The 19,691-nt window shown below is 45.7% G+C and overlaps 1 protein-coding gene across 2 annotated transcripts in view; it reads left to right on the top strand.

Annotated features, from left to right (window-relative positions):
• Nucleotides 1-19,691, top strand: part of LOC143804119 (class I histocompatibility antigen, F10 alpha chain-like) — a 158,900-nt gene that overhangs the window by 51,063 nt on the left and 88,146 nt on the right. The window contains exon 1 of one of the 2 annotated variants that reach the window (XM_077281887.1): nucleotides 11,414-11,474. The exons of the other annotated variant lie outside the window; for it this stretch is intronic. Coding sequence (XP_077138002.1) covers nucleotides 11,429-11,474 — 46 coding nt within the window. The 5' untranslated portion in view covers nucleotides 11,414-11,428. Of the gene's footprint in view, nucleotides 1-11,413; nucleotides 11,475-19,691 lie in introns of those variants that run through there. 2 annotated transcript variants of the gene reach the window in all.

Below are 19,691 nucleotides of genomic sequence, written 5' to 3'. Positions count from 1 at the left end.
ACCTCAACCTGAAAAGGAAGTGAAACATCTGGTTGACATAACACAGGAGCAGAAGAAAACCGGCGCTTAAGTTCCTGAAAGGCCTCCACAGCCGTAGGAGACCAATTAGCAACATCAGCACCCTTTTTAGTCAAATCAGTCAAAGGTTTAACAACACTGGAAAAATTAGTAATGAACCGACGATAAAAATTAGCAAAACCCAAGAACTTCTGAAGACTCTTAACAGATGTAGGTTGTGTCCAGTCACAAATAGCCTGAACCTTGACGGGATCCATCTCAATAGTAGAAGGAGAAAAAATGTACCCCAAAAAAGAAATCTTCTGAACTCCGAAGAGACATTTTGAGCCCTTCACAAACAGAGAATTGGCCCTCAGAACTTGAAACACCTTCCTGACCTGTAGAACATGAGACTCCCAGTCATCAGAAAACACCAAAATATCATCCAAATACACAATCATAAACTTATCCAGATATTCACGGAAAATATTGTGCATAAAGGACTGAAAGACTGAAGGAGCATTAGAAAGTCCAAAAGGCATTACCAAATACTCAAAATGGCCCTCAGGCGTATTAAATGCGGTTTTCCACTCATCACCCTGCTTTATCCGCACAAGATTATACGCACCACGAAGATCTATCTTAGTGAACCACCTAGCCCCCTTAATGCGAGCAAACAAATCAGTCAATAATGGCAATGGATATTGATATTTGACTGTAATCTTATTCAGAAGGCGATAATCTATACAAGGCCTCAGGGAACCATCTTTTTTAGCCACGAAAAAAAAACCTGCTCCCAGAGGGGACGAAGATGGACGAATATGTCCCTTTTCCAAGGACTCCTTAATATAATTCCGCATAGCAGTATGCTCTGGCACTGACAGATTAAATAAACGACCCTTAGGGAACTTACTGCCAGGAATTAATTCTATAGCACAGTCACAATCCCTATGAGGAGGGAGCGAATTGAGCTTAGGCTCCTCAAAAACATCCCGATAGTCAGACAAAAACGCAGGGACCTCAGAAGGAGTAGATGAAGCGATTGAAATCAGAGATGCATCATCATGAACCCCCTGACATCCCCAGCTTAACACAGACATTGTTTTCCAATCCAGGACTGGATTATGAGTTTGTAACCATGGCAGACCAAGCACTAGTACATCATGTAAATTATACAGTACAAGGAAGCGAATCACCTCCTGATGAACGGGAGTCATGCGCATGGTCACTTGTGTCCAGTACTGCGGTTTATTCATAGCCAATGGTGTAGAGTCAATTCCCTTTAAAGGAATAGGAACTTCCAGAGGCTCCAGACTAAAACCGCAGCGTTTGGCAAATGACCAATCCATAAGACTCAGGGCAGCGCCCAAATCCACATAGGCATCGACGGAAATGGATGACAGTGAACAAATCAGAGTTACAGACAAAATGAACTTAGACTGCAGAGTACTAATGGCAAAAGATTTATCAACCTTTTTTGTGCGTTTAGAGCATGCTGATATAACATGAGCTGAATCACCACAATAAAAACACAATCCATTTTTCTGCCTATAATTTTGCCGTTCACTTCTGGACTGAATTCTATCACATTGCATAGTCTCAGGTGCCTGTTCAGAAGACACCGCCAACTGGTGCACAGGTTTGCGCTCCCGTAAACGCCGATCAATCTGAATGGCCATAGTCATAGCCTCATTCAGACCTGTAGGCGCAGGGAACCCCACCATAATATCCTTAATGGCCTCAGAAAGACCATCTCTGAAGTTTGCAGCCAGGGCGCACTCATTCCACTGAGTAAGCACCGACCATTTCCGAAATTTTTGACAATATACCTCCGCTTCATAATGCCCCTGAGAGAGGGCTAATAAAGCCATTTCAGCCTGAATCTCCAGGTTAGGTTCCTCATAGAGCAATCCCAGTGCCAGAAAGAACGCATCCACACTGAGCAATGCAGGATCCCCTGGTGCCAATGCAAATGCCCAATTCTGAGGGTCGCCCCGCAGGAAAGATATCACAATCTTGACCTGCTGAGCAGGGTCTCCAGAGGAGCGAGATTTCAAAGAAAGAAACAATTTGCAATTGTTCCTGAAATTCAGGAAGGTAGATCTATCTCCAGAAAAAAACTCTGGAATAGGAATTCTAGGTTCAGACATAGGAGTGTGAACAACAAAATCCTGTATGTTTTGAACTTTAGTAGCGAGATTATTCAGGCTGGAAGCCAAACTCTGGACATCCATGTTAAACAGCTAAGGTCAGAGCCATTCAAGGGTTAAGAGGAGGTAAGAAGCAGCTAGACAGCAATTAAGGGCTAGGCAGGGCCGGCGTTAGGGGCAGGCAGACTAGGCAGCTGCCTGGGGCCCCCGCTGCCCTAGGGGCCCCCAGCCAGGGGCAGACATACTGCTGATGGCACTGCTCCGGGGCCCAGAGGTGGAGGGGGGCCCCTGCAGGCAGGCCCGGTATCATGCAGGGTCGGGCCCCTCTCACTCCCTCCTGTAATCACGGAACACCGGGTGCCGGGGAGAGAGCGGGGCGCGAAGTGCAGGAGATCAAAAAGGGGGCGTGTCATGCAGGGAGAGACGCTGGCCAATGAACGCTTTCCTTACCTCACAGTGACTAGACTGAGGAGAGCGCTCACTGGCTGCCATCTGTCCCCCTGCATGGAGCGTCCCAATCGTGAGTACTCGCCTACAGTCAGGGGCCCCGGCTGCACAGCATATAGAGACATCAGTGGAGGAAGAGCAGGACTTCTTCTGCTCCCTCCACTGTTCTGTTCAGAGCAGGCTGCAGCGTCTCCTCACAGAGAAGAGATGGGGGAGGAGCTCACTGCAGGGGACAGCACGGCAGCAGCAGGGGGCCGATATCAGGTGCTGTCTGCTCTGTGCCCCATCCCCCACAGCGGGGTCTGCAGCCCTCTCCAGCTGAACTGACCTGCAGGGCTCATCTGATCACCTATAGAAGATTAGTATGTATGTATGTATGTATATGCTTGTATGTGTATGTGTGCATCTGTGTGTATCTATGTGTATGTTTCTATCTGTGTGTGTGTGTATCTGTGTATGTACGGTATATGTGTGTATGTATGGTATAGTTGTATGGCTGTGTGTGTATGCATGTACAGTATGTGTGTATCTGTGTATGTGCAATAATTTGTATGGATATATGGTATATATGTATGTTTATGTGCATGTACATACAGTATATGTGTATGTACGGTATGTGTATATACTGTATGTGTGTATGTACGGTACGTGTATGTGTATCTGTATGTTCGGTATATGTGTGTGTATGCATGTACGGTATATGTATGTATGTACGGTATGTGCATTTGGGTGTATTTTATATGTATGTACGGTATGTGTGTACTATATGTATATAACTGTATCTGTATGTACGGTATATGTGTGTGTATCTGTGTGTATGTACGGTATATGTGTGTACGGCATTTGTGTTAATGTACGGTATATGCATGTGTGTATGTACGGTATGTGTATGTATGATGGTATATGTATGTGTATCTGTTTGTATGTATGATATATGTATGTGTTTGCATATACTGTATGTGTATCTGTGTGTACGTACGGTGTATGTATGTGTATTTGTGTGTATGTATGGTATATGTATGTACGGTATGTGTATACTATATGTGTATATAACTGTATGTGTGTATGCATGTAATGTGTATGTCTGTGTGTGTATGTACGGTATGTGTATCTGTGTGTATGTACGGTGTATGTATGTACAGTATATGCCGGAACAAAAATCATTGTTCTCATCAGCACATCGCCCAGTTAAAACTGCAGATATTCTGCTAAGATGATACTATATGGGGACAGATTGATTTACTAGTGATCATTCTGTCCCCAGCCAGTGTAAAGAGGCTGGAAACAAGTGGCGAATGACTTCAATATTGTTGATCACGCTCGTTTAGTGGCCTGAAATCAGCGCATGTAGCTACAACCAAAATGTTTCTGTTGGTGCAATATGTTAGCATTTGGGGCCCCATTTTAAACTTTTGCCTAGGGCCCCACTTTGCCTAAAACCGGCCCTGGGGCTAGGCAGCAAAACTCTGAGGGAAAAAAAAAAAAAAATTCTCCTCAACACTTCTTTTCCTCCTGCTTCAGCCCAAACAATTAACATTTTGTGGGCCGGCTATACTGTCATGTTCCCAATGGCAGGGAATTGTAACAACAGAACACGGGCAAAAACAGGACGAGCTCTAGGGTGATGGAACCTGAGCTGACCGCGATCCTGAACCTCAACACTCAACTAACAGTAGCCGGGGAGCGTTCCTGGGGGGACTCTAGACGCCTCGCGCCAGCCGGAGATCTAGCTTCCCCTACCAGAAGAATCACAGACCTCGCTTGCCTCCAGAGAAATATTCCCGCAGAAATAGCAGCCCCCCACATATAATGACGGTGAAATGAGAGGAAGGCACAAACGTAGTTATGAAAACAGATTCAGCAAAAATGAGGCCCGCTAAAAGCTAGATAGCAGAGGATACAAAAGGTGAACTGCGCGGTCAGCTTAAAACCCTTCAAAATACCATCCTGAAATTACTTGAACTCATGTGCCAACTCATGGTACATGAGTGGTAATTTCAGCCCACTAGAGCAACCAGCAGCAGAGAATTACATATCTGCAAGCTGGACTAAAAACATGAAAGCAAACATGAAACAGGGAAATCCAGACTTAGCTTGTCTTGAAGGCTTTAGGAGCAGGTAGCAAAGGTAACAGAGACACACTGATACATTGATAGCCGGCAAGGGAATGACAGGAAAGCCAGGTTAAATAGGAAACACCCAGCCTCTGATGGACAGGTAGAAACCAGAGACCGCAACCTACCAAAGTCACCCAGTACCAGTTGTAACCACCAGAGGGAGCCCAAAAACAGAATCCACAACAGGCCCGGACATGTACTGGCTTAAGCAGTGGGACACGTCTGGCACTGCAGGATCTGAGTCCATGGTGGCGTAGTGTGTTACTTATGGTAGGCCTTGTTACATTGGTCCCAGCTCTCTGCAGTTCATTCACTAGGTCCCCCCGCGTGGTTCTGGGATTTTTGCTCACCGTTCTTGTGATCATTCTGACCCCACGGGGTGGGATTTTGCGTGGAGCCCCAGATCGAGGGAGATTATCAGTGGTCTTGTATGTCTTCCATTTCTAATTATTGCTCCCACTGTTGATTTCTTCACTCCAAGCTGGTTGGCTATTGCAGATTCAGTCTTCCCAGCCTGGTGAAGGGCTACAATTTTGTTTCTGGTGTCCTTTGACAGCTCTTTGGTCTTCACCATAGTGGAGTTTGGAGTCAGACTGTTTGAGGGTGTGCACAGGCAGGGCCGGCTCCAGGTTTTCATGGGCCCTTGGGCGACAGAACCTCAGTGGGCCCCCTTGTGGAGCAAATCATGTGGCGACAGTAAAACAGCAGGGACCACAGAGACCCAAATATTTTATTTAGAAAAAAACTATGTAAACTTTATAAAAACACTAGTGCAAAATAGAGAAAGTGCAATATATCAGGGAAACTTTTGATAAATTAGCTTCTCTGTAAGTTGTAAACTTCTAAACAAATTTAAACAATTTATGCCTTTTGCTAGATCTTTAACAGTAGTTACTTTTCTTAGGTGCTCCTTTAAACCTTTCTTCTTGATTTCTCTGAAGCAAAACGGTGTATAACGTCATTAAAATCTACACACTCAGCTTCTTCTGCCTCAATGGAAAGAACGGCCAAAGCATTTAACCTGTCCTGAGACATCTGGGACCTGAGGTAGTTCTTAATCAGCTTCAGTTTGCTGAAGCTCCTTTCAGCTGATGCCACTGAGACAGGAACAGTTAACAGCAATTGCAATGCTAAAACAAGATTAGGAAATGTCAAGTACAGTGAGTGAGACACTATATACTGCAAAGTCTCTTGTGGGCTTAGATGATCATCTGGCAACATCCTAGCCAGTGTTTTACATTCTTCCAGCATATCCTCCCCATCAACTGCTGGATCAGAAAAGTTTAAACAGTGTTGCTCTAGCACCGATCCATCAGAGGCTGATTTCTTGAGGTCCGTTAGAAATCCAAATTTGGTAGTGAATTGTTTCAAAAAATTAAATCTTGTATCTATTTCCTCAAGGACGGTGTTAAGCAGAGGCTTGAAGTAAGTTTCTTCAAATTCAGTCCTTGTGTCTAAAAATGACGATCCACTACTTGCTTGCTGGCATGCTGGCTCTTGACAATCTTTATCACTGCATTGTCGAGTTTTTTTTCTCATTCTGTGAGTTGGGTACACAATCGGGATATCGAGCTTTTCACAAATACCAGCAGCTTTACTTTCTGCTGTTTTGAATCCTGATGACAAATATTCTTTAAAAGAAGCAGTCACAGATTCGACAAGTGGAAGGACATCAGCGAGATTAATGGTCTTTGTCTGGACAGCCAGGCTAATTTGATTAACCTGCAGAAGGACATCATACCAAACACATAATGAGACAACAAAAGGGTATGAGCATATGCAGTCTAATAAAAACTTTGCCTCGCTGTATGTGTCACTTGAATATGTAGTAGTAGTACCATGTACAAATACTTCTAGGGCTTCGACAAGCTTGGGAAACTGTAATAAAACAGCTTTCAATGATTGAAGACGAGCACACCACCGTGTCTGAGACAAAGCCTTAAGTGTCAACTGTGACAAATGCTCTTTGGCCACTTCCCACCTTTTTGTCGCTCCAGAGAAAAATGTATAAAGGCGATTTAGGACGTCATAAAAACGTTTGGCTTTGCTCGAACTTTCAGCAGCGTGTACAATGACAAGGTTCCAATTATGTGGCGAGCAGGGTACAAAAAAGGCATAGGGATTTTTTTCTAAAATTATGGCCTGCACTCCTTTGTATTGCCCCCTCATATTGGCACCATTGTCGTAGCATTGACCTCGAATGTCAGATACACATAATCCATGTTCGCTCAGTCTTTCCAAAACAACTCCTGCAAGACTTCTTCCAGTTGTTTCTGTGACATGAACGAATTGCAGAAAACTTTCCTTTACCTCCACTGTTTTTGTTATTTTATCAATCTCCACATATCGCAGCACAAGTGACAACTGCTCTTTTTTGGAGATGTCTGGTGTACAGTCCACTATTATACTGAAAAATTTAGCTTGTTTTACCTTTTGAATTATTATTTCAATCACTGCTTCTGCGATCAGTTGCAAGAACTTGTTTTGCATATCCTTACTTAGGTAGTGGACATTGGTTCCTTCTTTAGCACGCTGCAAGTGTTCCTTCAGAACCAGATCAAAATCGGAGATTAACTCCAGTAACTGCAGAAAAATTCCATTTTGTTCTGTAAACACTGTATCTGACGATCCTCTAAATGGCAGATTATTTTTTGCCATCCATCGAATAACTTTTAACAATCTCAACAATACTTCACGCCACCGCTGTTCTTCTAAACGGAGTTGTTGGCGCAAATCTTTATCAATAGTTCTCTCTGAACTGATGCTTGCCTCTAGCTCTTTCCACTTGACATAATTAGACATGTGGCTGCTAGATACTTCATGGAGGTGCAAAGATCCCTTACCACCGACATGCTTCCAGTCTTTAAATCCACCTGGGCTGGAGAATATTGATCTACTTTGATTGTCAAATAACCGACAACAAAAACAATATATGGAGTCACCAAGCATTGAGTATATTAGCCAATCACGTGGAACCTTTTCTCCAGTACCTATCACCCTGTAATAATGAACAGAAGAAAATCGTCTCTTACTACCATCCGGAAAATCTGTGAGTGGAAAATCGTGAAGATTTACTTGTTTAGGTCCCCTTTTGATAGTTTGGCATCTCTGAAGGTTGGTGATTACATCAGGCCATTTTGCTGGATCATCACTGAGTTCTGGCACAGGTCCAGGATGACAGGGCAGGACTGGCTGGTCTGGAGAATCCAAAGGCATGTCACCTATTTCCTCAATGTTGGAACACGCTTCTAATGAGCCACTAACATTTGGCTGCACATCAGACATGGTAGAAATCACAGATTCTTCATTCTCTTTAGATGCACTCTTCCTGAAGAAACGATCAATAGAAGGTAGCTTCTTGATTTTGTCCTCCAATAACTGTTTATCTTTTCTTTTCTGACTTCCAGACTTGTACTTCTTTGTAGGAGGTCCATGTTGACTTGCCAGTTCTTGGCCTTGATCCGTGCTATCCATTTTAGCCTAAAAAAAATAAAAAGGGATCGCCGCCATCATCTCCGCATCACCGTCATTATTTTTCCTATCACCGCCATCATGTCTCGATCATCTCTGCATCACCGCCATTATTCTCTGCATCAGCACCATCATGTCCCCATCATCATCATCTCTACATCACTTTCATTATTCTCTGCATCACCGCCATTATAAGACCACACCGGGTACCACTCCTTTCAGCTAAGAACAGGAAACTGAGGCTACAATTTGCACAAGCTCATCGAAATTGGACAGTAGAAGATTGGAAAAACGTTGCCTGGTCTGATGAGTCTCAATTTCTGCTGCGATATTCGGATGGTAGGGTCAGAATTTGGCGTAAACAACATGAAAGCATGGATCCATCATGGTGTCATGGTGTGGGGAATATTTTCTTGGCACACTTTGGGCCCCTTAGTACCAATTGAGCATCGTTGCAACGCCACAGCCTACCTGAGTATTGTTGATGACCATGTCCATCCCTTTATGACCACAATGTACCCAACATCTGATGGCTACTTTCAGCAGGATAATGCGCCATGTGCATGTCATAAAGCTAGAATCATCTCAGATTGGTTTCTTGAACATGACAATGAGTTCACTGTACTCAAATGGCCTCCTCAGTCACCAGATCTCAATCCAATAGAGCATCTTTGGGATGTGGTGGAACGGGAGATTCGCATCAGGGATGTGCAGCCAACAAATCTGCGGCAACTGTGTGATGCCATCATGTCAATATGGACCAAAATCTCTGAGGAATGCTTCCAGCACCTTGTTGAATCTCTGCCACGAAGAATTGAGGCAGTTCTGAAGGCAAAAGGGGGTCCAACCGTTACTAGCATGGTCATATATATATATATATATATACCATGCAGTGTACTTACAAAAATGCTGTCAGGCGGTGAGCGGCAGTGGCTTCAGCGGACAGGATGCTCGCATCCCCGGCGTTGAGTGTGCGCTGATGTTCCACAGCGGCTTCAGCGGCTCAGTTTGCGCTGCCATGCGCCGTGGCTCCAGCGGACCGGACGGCTCCCTGTGTCTGCGCTCCTATGTCACATAGGACCAGTGGCGGACACAGAGGCCAAAGGGCCCATGTTCAAAGAATGGTCCTGGGCCCCCCCCTCCCCCATATATAGTGTATAACGCAGCACTTCCACATGTAGTTCAGTCAAGGGAAGGAAAGTAATGTTTATTCATTATATTGGCTGTGTGCGCACACACTCATTCTCACTCACGCTGCCACGCACACACACGCACGCACGCACACGCACTCACACACACACACACACTCACACACTCACACATATATACAAATACATATGATATATACACAGTAACACATATGTATATACATAGTGGACGTTAATTGAGTACTTACTGGCTGCTGTCTGCTGGTTCTGGCGGGCAGGTGTGGTGACAGTGGTGTGCAGCGTATATACAGCGGCGGTGAACCTGCCGATACGAGGGGAGATGGGGAGATCGAGATGGGCAAGTGGACGGCCGAGTCCGACGGCCGTGGTCTGGAGCCGGTGGCTCTGTGACTGTGACACAGACAGAGCCACCTGTGTCCTGCGAGCCGGCGGGTTCTGCGTCCGGAATTCCGCCGGGGTGCAGCAGTGGCTCGCTTCCGGGTCCAGCAAGCAACGGCTGAAGGACGTTCCGCGTGGAGGGGCCGGGCAACATATGGCTGGGCGGGGCTTTCAGCGGGGACTCAGTCTCCTCCGTCCCCTCTGTCTCTGGATCGGCGAGTCGGCGGCCAGTCCCAAGTAAGAAAAAAAAAATAAAAAAAAATTGCCGTCGGATCCTGGGGGCCGGGGGGCCCCCAGAAGTCAGGGGGCCCCGGCATCTGCCCGACCCTGCCGTCCGCTGACGCCGGCCCTGTGCACAGGTGTCTTTTTATACTGATAACAAGTTTAAACAGGTGCCGTTACTACAGGTAATGAGTGGAGGAAAGAGGAGACTCTTAAAGAAGAAGTTACAGGTCTGTGAGAGCCAGAAATCTTGATTGTTTGTTTCTGACCAAATACTTATTTTCCACCATAAAATGCAAATAAAATGATAAAAAAACAGACAATGTGATTTTCTGGATTTTTTTTCTCAGTTTGTCTCCCATAGTTGAGGTCTACCTATGATGTAAATTACAGACGCCTCTCATCTTTTTAAGTGGTGGAACTTGCACTATTGCTGACTGACTAAATACTTTTTTGCCCCACTGTACATGTGTACCCTGTACATACGTGTGTCATCTACATACATGTGTATCCTGTACATACAGTGCCTTGCGAAAGTATTCGACCCCCTGGAACTTTTCAACCTTTTCCCACATATCATGCTTCAAACATAAAGATACCAAATGTTAATTTTTGGTGAAGAATCAACAACAAGTGGAACACAATTGTGAAGTTGAACGAAATTTATTGGTTATTTTAAATTTTTGTGGAAATTTAAACACTGAAAAGTGGGGCGATAGTAAGGAAGGCATTCGGCCTTCCCTTCCAGATCTCTAAACATATGCCACTATTTGGTCACCTGGAATTTCCCCAAGGAACAGAAATCAAAAGAGCGATAGGACAAGCAGGCGATAACATCAAGAAAGCAGGGGATATTATGCATACAGACAGGGCTGCCATCGTAATGCCCTGAGTGGCGTATGGGGCCCGGTGGCAGAGGGGGCCCGCAACGAGCCCCGTCTCTTCTGCTCATCGGGTCCGGGCCCCAGAGGCAGGCGGCTTCTATCGGTAACTGAACCTGCATCCGAGACGCAGGTTCAGTTACTCTATTGCAGCCTTTCGGGCCCGCACTGCAAAGGTTAAAGCCACCAGCCAATCGGAGGCTGACAGCAGACGTCAGCGCGCATCGCCGGAGTATGACGTCATTGTCATTCGCCGGCGAGTGCGCGCTGAAACGCCAGGAGGGATCTTCGCTTCGCCGCAGGAGCGCGGCCAGGTAAGAAGAAAGGTTTTTTATTTTTTTAACTGAAAGCTGCAAGCTGCAATGTGGACCATGTGTCTCCATCCAGCCCGGCACAGAAGGGAGACAGGGAGCAGAATGGAGACGAGGGGGCAGAATGAGACAAGGGGGCAGAATGGAGACAAGGGGGCAGAATGGAGACAAGGGGGCAGAATGAGACAAGGGGGCAGAATGTGTTCTGCAAGCGGTGCTCTAGATAATTGTTATTTCCTGCAGAGACGAGCCCTGGCTGGATGAAGTGACAGCGGTCTGTGCTGGATGAAGATTAAAAGCAAAGATGAAGGACTTCACCTAGACGTCACTGGTGAGTCAGTGTGTTAAACTAATGCTATACACTGTATACTATATACAGTGGTCCTGTGTTGTGATCCTAGTGGTAGAGGATCGCAGAAGTTCCAGCTAAGTCCGCAAACACAAAATCAGCTCATAGGGAGGTGGTAACTTGGCTGACCGTATATCTAATCCTACCGCAACAACTAACAGTAGCCGGGGAACGTACCTACGTTGATTCTAGACGTCTCGCACCAGCCGGAGAACTAACTAACCCTTTCAGAGAAAATAAGACCTCACTTGCCTCAAGAGAAGGGACCCCAAAGTTATGATACAAGCCCCCAACAAATAATAACGGTGAGGTAAGAAGAAAAGACAAACATAAGTATGAACTAGATTTAGCAAAGTGAGGCCCACTAATTAATAGCAGAAAATAGAAAGAGGACTTATACGGTCAGCAAAAAAACCTACAAAAATATCCACGCTGAATATCCAAGAACCCCCGCACCGACTAACGGTGTGGGGGGAGAATATCAGCCCCCTAGAGCTTCCAGCTAAAATCAGAAATCACATTGTAACAAGCTGGGACAAAATAGCAGTAATGCGAATAAACAAAAATAGGAAAGCAGGACTTAGCTTATCTTGCAAAAAGCAGGAGACCAGGAGACAGGAGCCAAAAGACAGACTGACAACATCGATTCCAGGCACTAGACTGAGTATCCAGGAAGTCTAAATAGGAACACCCAAGGCCTAACGAACCAGGTGGGTACAAACCTGGAGAAAGGCAATCCAATTGTCATACCGCTAGTGATCACAAGAGGGAGCCAAGAAATACAATTCACAACAGTACCCCCCCTTTAAGGAGGGGTCACCGAACCCTCACCATGACCACCAGGGCGATCAGGATGAGCCGCGTGAAAAGCACGAACCAAATCGTCCGCATGAACATCAGAGGCGACCACCCAGGAATTATCCTCCTGACCATAGCCCTTCCATTTGACCAGATACTGAAGCCTCCGTCTAGAGAGACGAGAATCCAAGATCTTCTCCACCACGTACTCCAACTCGCCCTCAACCAAGACCGGAGCAGGAGGATCAACAGCAGGAACCACAGGCACAACGTACCGCCGCAACAAAGACCTATGGAACACATTGTGAATGGCAAACGACACCGGAAGATCCAAACAAAAAGAAACCGGGTTAAGGATTTCCAAAATTTTATAAGGACCAATAAAGCGAGGCTTAAACTTAGGAGAGGAAACCTTAAGAGGGACATACCGAGAAGACAACCAAACTAAATCCCCAACACGAAGTCGGGGACCCACACCGCGGCGGCGGTTGGCAAAACGCTGAGCCTTCTCCTGTGACAATTTCAAGTTGTCCACCACATGATTCCAAATCCGCTGCAATCTATCCACCACAGAATCCACCCCAGGACAGTCAGAAGATTCAACATGACCCGAGGAAAAACGAGGATGAAAACCAGAGTTGCAGAAAAATGTCGAAACCAAAGTAGCGGAACTAGCCCGATTATTGAGGGCAAACTCAGCCAACGGCAAGAAGGTCACCCAATCATCCTAATCCGCAGAAACAAAACATCTCAAATAAGCCTCCAGCGTCTGATTAGTTCGCTCAGTTTGGCCATTAGTCTGAGGATGAAAGGCAGATGAGAACGACAAATCAATGCCCATCTTAGCACAAAAAGATCGCCAGAACCTGGACACAAACTGGGATCCTCTGTCAGACACGATATTCTCAGGAATGCCATGCAAACGAACCACATTCTGAAAGAACAAAGGAACCAGATCGGAAGAGGAAGGCAACTTAGGCAAGGGCACCAAATGGACCATCTTGGAAAAGCGATCACACACCACCCAGATGACAGACATACCTTGAGACACCGGAAGATCTGAAATAAAATCCATGGAAATGTGTGTCCAGGGCCTCTTCGGGACTGGCAAGGGAAAAAGCAACCCGCTGGCACGAGAACAGCAAGGCTTAGCCCGAGCACAAATCCCACAGGACTGCACAAAAGAACGCACATCCCGCGACAAGGAAGGCCACCAAAAGGACCTAGCCACCAAAGCTCTGTTACCAAAAATCCCAGGATGCCCTGCCAACACCGAGGAATGAACCTCAGAGATAGCTCTGCTGGTCCATTTATCAGGAACAAACAGTCTATCAGGTGGGCAAGAGTCAGGTCTACCAGCCTGAAATCTCTGCAACACACGTCGCAAATCAGGAGAAATGGCCGACAAAATTACTCCCTCTTTAAGAATACCAGCCGGCTCTGAGACTCCCGGAGAGTCAGGCACAAAACTCCTAGAAAGAGCATCAGCCTTCACATTCTTTGAACCAGGCAGGTATGAGACCACAAAGTCAAAACGGGAGAAAAACAACGACCAACGAGCCTGTCTAGGATTCAGGCGCTTAGCAGACTCGAGATACATCAAATTTTTGTGATCAGTCAAGACCACCACATGATGCTTAGCTCCCTCGAGCCAATGACGCCACTCCTCAAATGCCCATTTCATGGCCAACAACTCCCGATTGCCCACATCATAGTTCCGCTCCGCAGGCGAAAATTTCCTAGAAAAAAAAGCACAAGGTCTCATCACAGAGCAACCAGGGCCTTTCTGCGACAAAACAGCCCCTGCACCGATCTCAGAAGCGTCCACTTCAACCTGAAAGGGAAGTGAGACATCAGGCTGGCACAAAACAGGCGCCGAAGTAAACCGGCGCTTCAGCTCCCGGAAAGTCTCTACGGCTGCCGGAGCCCAATTATCCACATCAGAACCTTTCTTGGTCATATCCGTCAAAGGTTTAACAACGCTAGAGAAATTAGCAATAAAACGACGGTAGAAATTAGCAAAACCCAAGAACTTCTGAAGACTCTTAACAGACGTGGGTTGAGTCCAATCATGAATAGCTCGGACCTTGACTGGGTCCATCTCCACTGTAGAAGGGGAAAAAATGAAACCCAGAAAGGAAACCTTCTGCACTCCAAAGAGACACTTTGAGCCCTTCACAAACAAAGCATTATCACGCAAAACCTGAAACACCATCCTGACTTGCTTTACATGAGAATCCCAATCATCAGAAAAAAACAGAATATCATCCAGATAAACAATCATAAATTTATCTAGATACTTCCGGAAGATGTCATGCATAAAAGACTGAAACACTGAAGGAGCATTAGAGAGCCCAAAAGGCATCACCAAGTACTCAAAATGACCTTCGGGCGTATTGAACGCAGTTTTCCATTCATCTCCCTGCTTAATGCGCACAAGGTTGTACGCACCACGAAGATCTATCTTGGTGAACCACTTGGCACCCTTAATCCGAGCAAACAAGTCCGACAACAGTGGCAAAGGATACTGAAATTTGATCGTGATTTTATACAGAAGCCGATAGTCTATACAAGGTCTCAAAGACCCGTCTTTTTTGGCCACAAAAAAGAATCCCGCACCAAGAGGGGAAGAGGATGGACGAATATGTCCCTTCTCTAAAGACTCCTTTATATAAGAACGCATTGCGACATGTTCAGGTACAGATAGATTAAATAAACGTCCCTTAGGAAATTTACTACCAGGAATCAAATCTATAGCGCAGTCACAGTCCCTATGAGGAGGGAGGGCATTGGACCTGGACTCACTAAATACATCCTGATAGTCCAACAAATACTCCGGAACATCAGAAGGAGTAGAAGAAGCAATAGACACCGACGGGGAATCGCAATGAATTCCCTGACAACCCCAACTTGACACAGACATTGCCTTCCAATCCAAGACTGGATTATGGGTCTGTAGCCATGGCAGACCTAAAACGACCAAATCATGCATTTTATGCAGAACAAGAAAACGAATCACCTCCCGATGTTCAGGAGTCATGCACATGGTCACTTGTGTCCAATACTGCGGTTTATTCTCCGCCAATGGCGTAGCATCAATTCCTCTAAGAGGAATGGAATGTTTTAAAGGCTCCAGGACAAAACCACAGCGCTTGGCAAACGACAAGTCCATAAGACTCAGGGCAGCACCTGAATCCACAAGTGCCATAGCCGGGTAGGAAGACAATGAGCAAATTAGAGTTACAGACAAAATAAACTTAGGATTCAAATTACCAATGGTGACAGGACTAACCATCTTTGTTAGGCGCTTAGAGCATGCTGAGATAACATGTGTAGAATCACCACAGTAAAAACACAACCCATTCTGACGTCTATGATTTCGTCGTTCAGCTCTAGTCTGAATTCTATCACATTGCATTAAGTCCGGTGTCTGTTCAGACAGCACTGCCAGAGGATTAGCAGATTTGCGCTCCCGCAAACGCCGATCTATCTGAATGGCCAGAGCCATAGAATCACTCAGACTTGTAGGAATGGTAAAACCCACCATCACATTCTTAATGGCTTCAGAAAGGCCATTTCTGAAATTTGCGGCCAGAGCACACTCATTCCATTGAGTGAGCACGGACCATTTCCGAAATTTTTGGCAATACACTTCAGCCTCATCCTGGCCCTGAGAGATAGCCAGCAACGCTTTTTCTGCCTGAATTTCAAGATTGGGCTCCTCATAAAGTAAACCGAGCGCCAGAAAAAACGCATCAATATTTGCCAATGCCGGATCTCCTGGCGCCAATGCAAAAGCCCAATCCTGAGAGTCGCCACGCAAGAAAGAGATAACAATTTTAACTTGCTGAGCTGAGTCTCCAGACGAACGCGGTCTCAAAGATAGAAACAATTTACAATTATTCCTAAGATTCCTAAATTTAAATCGATCACCAGAGAAAAGCTCAGGAATAGGTATCTTAGGCTCTGACATAGGACTGCTAGTAACAAAATCCTGAATGCTCTGCACTCGTGCAGCAAGCTGATCCACACTAGTAATCAGAGTCTGAACATTCATATCTGCAGCAGAGCTTCAAGCCACTCAGAGAAAAAGGGGAAGAGAGAGAAAAAAAAACAAAAAACTCAGAACTTCTTTTCTTTTAATCCCGCTTCTGCAATGCTTTAATGGCCTGGAATACTGTTGTGATCCTAGTGGTAGAGGATCGCAGAAGTTCCAGCTAAGTCCGCAAACACAAAATCAGCTCATAGGGAAGTGGTAACTTGGCTGACCGTATATCTAATCCTACCGCAACAACTAACAGTAGCCGGGGAACGTACCTACGTTGATTCTAGACGTCTCGCACCAGCCGGAGAACTAACTAACCCTTTCAGAGAAAATAAGACCTCACTTGCCTCAAGAGAAGGGACCCCAAAGTTATGATACAAGCCCCCAACAAATAATAACGGTGAGGTAAGAAGAAAAGACAAACATAAGTATGAACTAGATTTAGCAAAGTGAGGCCCACTAATTAATAGCAGAAAATAAAAAGAGGACTTATACGGTCAGCAAAAAACCCTACAAAAATATCCACGCTGAATATCCAAGAACCCCCGCACCGACTAACGGTGTGGGGGGAGAATATCAGCCCCCTAGAGCTTCCAGCTAAAATCAGAAATCACATTGTAACAAGCTGGGACAAAATAGCAGTAATGCGAATAAACAAAAATAGGAAAGCAGGACTTAGCTTATCTTGCAAAAAGCAGGAGACCAGGAGACAGGAGCCAAAAGACATAGACTGACAACATCGATTCCAGGCACTAGACTGAGTATCCAGGAAGTCTAAATAGGAACACCCAAGGCCTAACGAACCAGGTGGGTACAAACCTGGAGAAAGGCAATCCAATTGTCATACCGCTAGTGATCACAAGAGGGAGCCAAGAAATACAATTCACAACAGTCCTGTGTACAATGTCACCAGTGATCACTGAATTACCTTTACATTATACACTATATACAGAGCACCAGTGTATAATGTCACAGGTGATCACTGTATTACCTGTACAGACACTTATGGTGATATTAGTATTGTGGGCTTTTTTTTATTACTGATCAGTATTGTAGTATTCAGTCACTATGTGGTGGTAATATGCTGTCCGGCCATGGTGAGGCGGTATTTGTTCCTTATATGTGCTATTATTTGGTCACTATGTGGTGGTAATATGTGGTCTGGTCACGGTGTGGTGGTATTTGTCCCCTGTATGTGGTATTATTGGTGATCATATGGTGGTAATATGTGATCTGGTCATGGTGTAGTGGTATTTGTCCCCTGTATGTGGTATTGGTCATTTTAAAAATTAAAAAATAAATAAAAACATACCTAAATTGTATTGGATACTTTTGTTTTATGTTTAATAGGTTACAGTAGGGTAGGGCCCGACCTTGTCGTGGTGGCGGCTTTAAAAATCTTTTGACTGTGGACAGTTCAAGGGGTGGAGGCGAGGCTGGGGTGGAGCCTGGGCGGAGTCTCAAGGGGGCCCCGAAAATTTTGCCAGTATGGGGCCCCGAAATTCCTAGTGGCAGCCCTGAATACAGAGGTTAAAAGATGGCTGAGCCCACAAGAAATCATGGACAAATTCCATATAGAAAGCAGACACTTCCTACAGGTCATGCAGGTCCATTCTTTTTTGCTTTTCTAGACTTTGTAGGCTGTTTAATGAAGTGGAACTACATATTCTAGATAATAGAGTGGGTATGAGCACTCAGAATGCGAGCATATCCTCAATATACCACACTGTAAGGCCGGTTTCACACTTGCGTTTGTAGCAGCTGCGGACTTCCTCCGTGAAGCCCCGCCCTCCGCCGCTAGCTCCGCCTATTTCTGCATGTGGCCGGTGTACCTATCTTTAACATTAGGTATGCAGGTCGTGCCGCAGTATGCGGATGCTTCCGCATGCGTCGTTTTGACGATGCGGAGACCAGCGTAGGACGCAGCTTGTAGCAATGTTTTATTTTTCCGCATCGTCAAAACGACGCATGCGGAAGCATCCGCATACTGCGGCACGACCTACGCACCTAATGTTAAAGATAGGTACACCGGCCACATGCACAAATAGGCGGAGCTAGCGGCGGAGGGCAGGGCTTCACGGAGGAAGTCCGCAGCCCTCCGCAGCTGTTACAAACGCAAGTGTGAAAGTAGCCAAAGACATAAATTCCTGAAGTTAAAGCAGAACAAGCTGTTTAAGACTTGGGAGAAATGGACCGGGGATAAGGATATCGCAGAGACAACTCTACAGGGGTGGGAACAGGTAAAAAAAATCCATTTTATGTGAAAGATGGAGGGAAACCTATTTTAAGCTGATGCATACAGCATTATATGGTCTCAATATCCCGTCCTCTCCTAGATTCCCCGACAGGATTACAGCGTGCCCTAAGTGCGGAATGCCCTCAACGAATCTCTGGCACGGGGTGTGGGAATGCAGGGCAGTTAGAGAGAACTGGAGACAGGTAGGGGAGCAGGTTCCATCGTGCTGGGGAATCCATCTCCCACAAACGCCACAAACCGCCGGAGACACAACTCACAGGAGTTAAAGCAAAGATCCCTAAAAACATCCACACATTCTTAGTTGTAGCCTTACGTGGTTTATTTGGCAAATGGCTTAAACCAAACGCCCCATCGGTGGTGATGATAATAGCCCAGATGAAACACTTACTGGAAATTGAATTACCGTATATACTCGAGTATAAGCCGACCCGAGTATAAGCCGACCCCCCTAATTTTGCCACAAATGACTGGGAAAACTTAATGACTCGAGTATAAGCCTAGGGTGGAAAATGCAGCAGCTACCGGTAAATTTAAAAAATAAAAATAGATACCAATAAAAGTAAAATTAATTGAGACATCAGTAGGTTAAGTGTTTTTGAATATCATTATTGAATCAGGAGCCCCATATAATGCTCCATACAGTTCATGATGGGCTCCATAAGATGCTCCATATTAAAATATGACCCATACAATGCTGCACAAATACGGATTATGGCCCCATAAGATGCTCCATAGAGATATTTGACCCATATGCTGTTGCTGTGATTAAAAAAAAAATCACATACTCACCTCTCAGGCCCCCAGCACTTGCTATACTCACCTTTCCCGTTCTACTGCCGAGCGCCGCTGTGTCTTCCCCGTCCTCTGCACCTACTTTCAGGCAGAGGGCGGCGCGCACTAATCACGTCATCGCGCCCTCTGACCTGAGCGTCACTGCAGAGGATGCGGAAGACAAAGCGGCGCCGACGGTGGAACAAGGGACAGGTGAATATCGCGCACTGCCCCCGTTATACTCACCTGCTCCTGGCACGGTCCCTGCACATCTGTTCCCCAGCGCGGCTCCACCCCTATGGGAATGGAGTACATATTCATTACTGTA

This window comes from Ranitomeya variabilis, chromosome 1 (assembly GCF_051348905.1).
Source record: "Ranitomeya variabilis isolate aRanVar5 chromosome 1, aRanVar5.hap1, whole genome shotgun sequence".
Classification (NCBI taxonomy): Eukaryota; Metazoa; Chordata; class Amphibia; order Anura; family Dendrobatidae; genus Ranitomeya; species Ranitomeya variabilis.
This window is presented reverse-complemented; position numbering and strand designations above follow the sequence as displayed.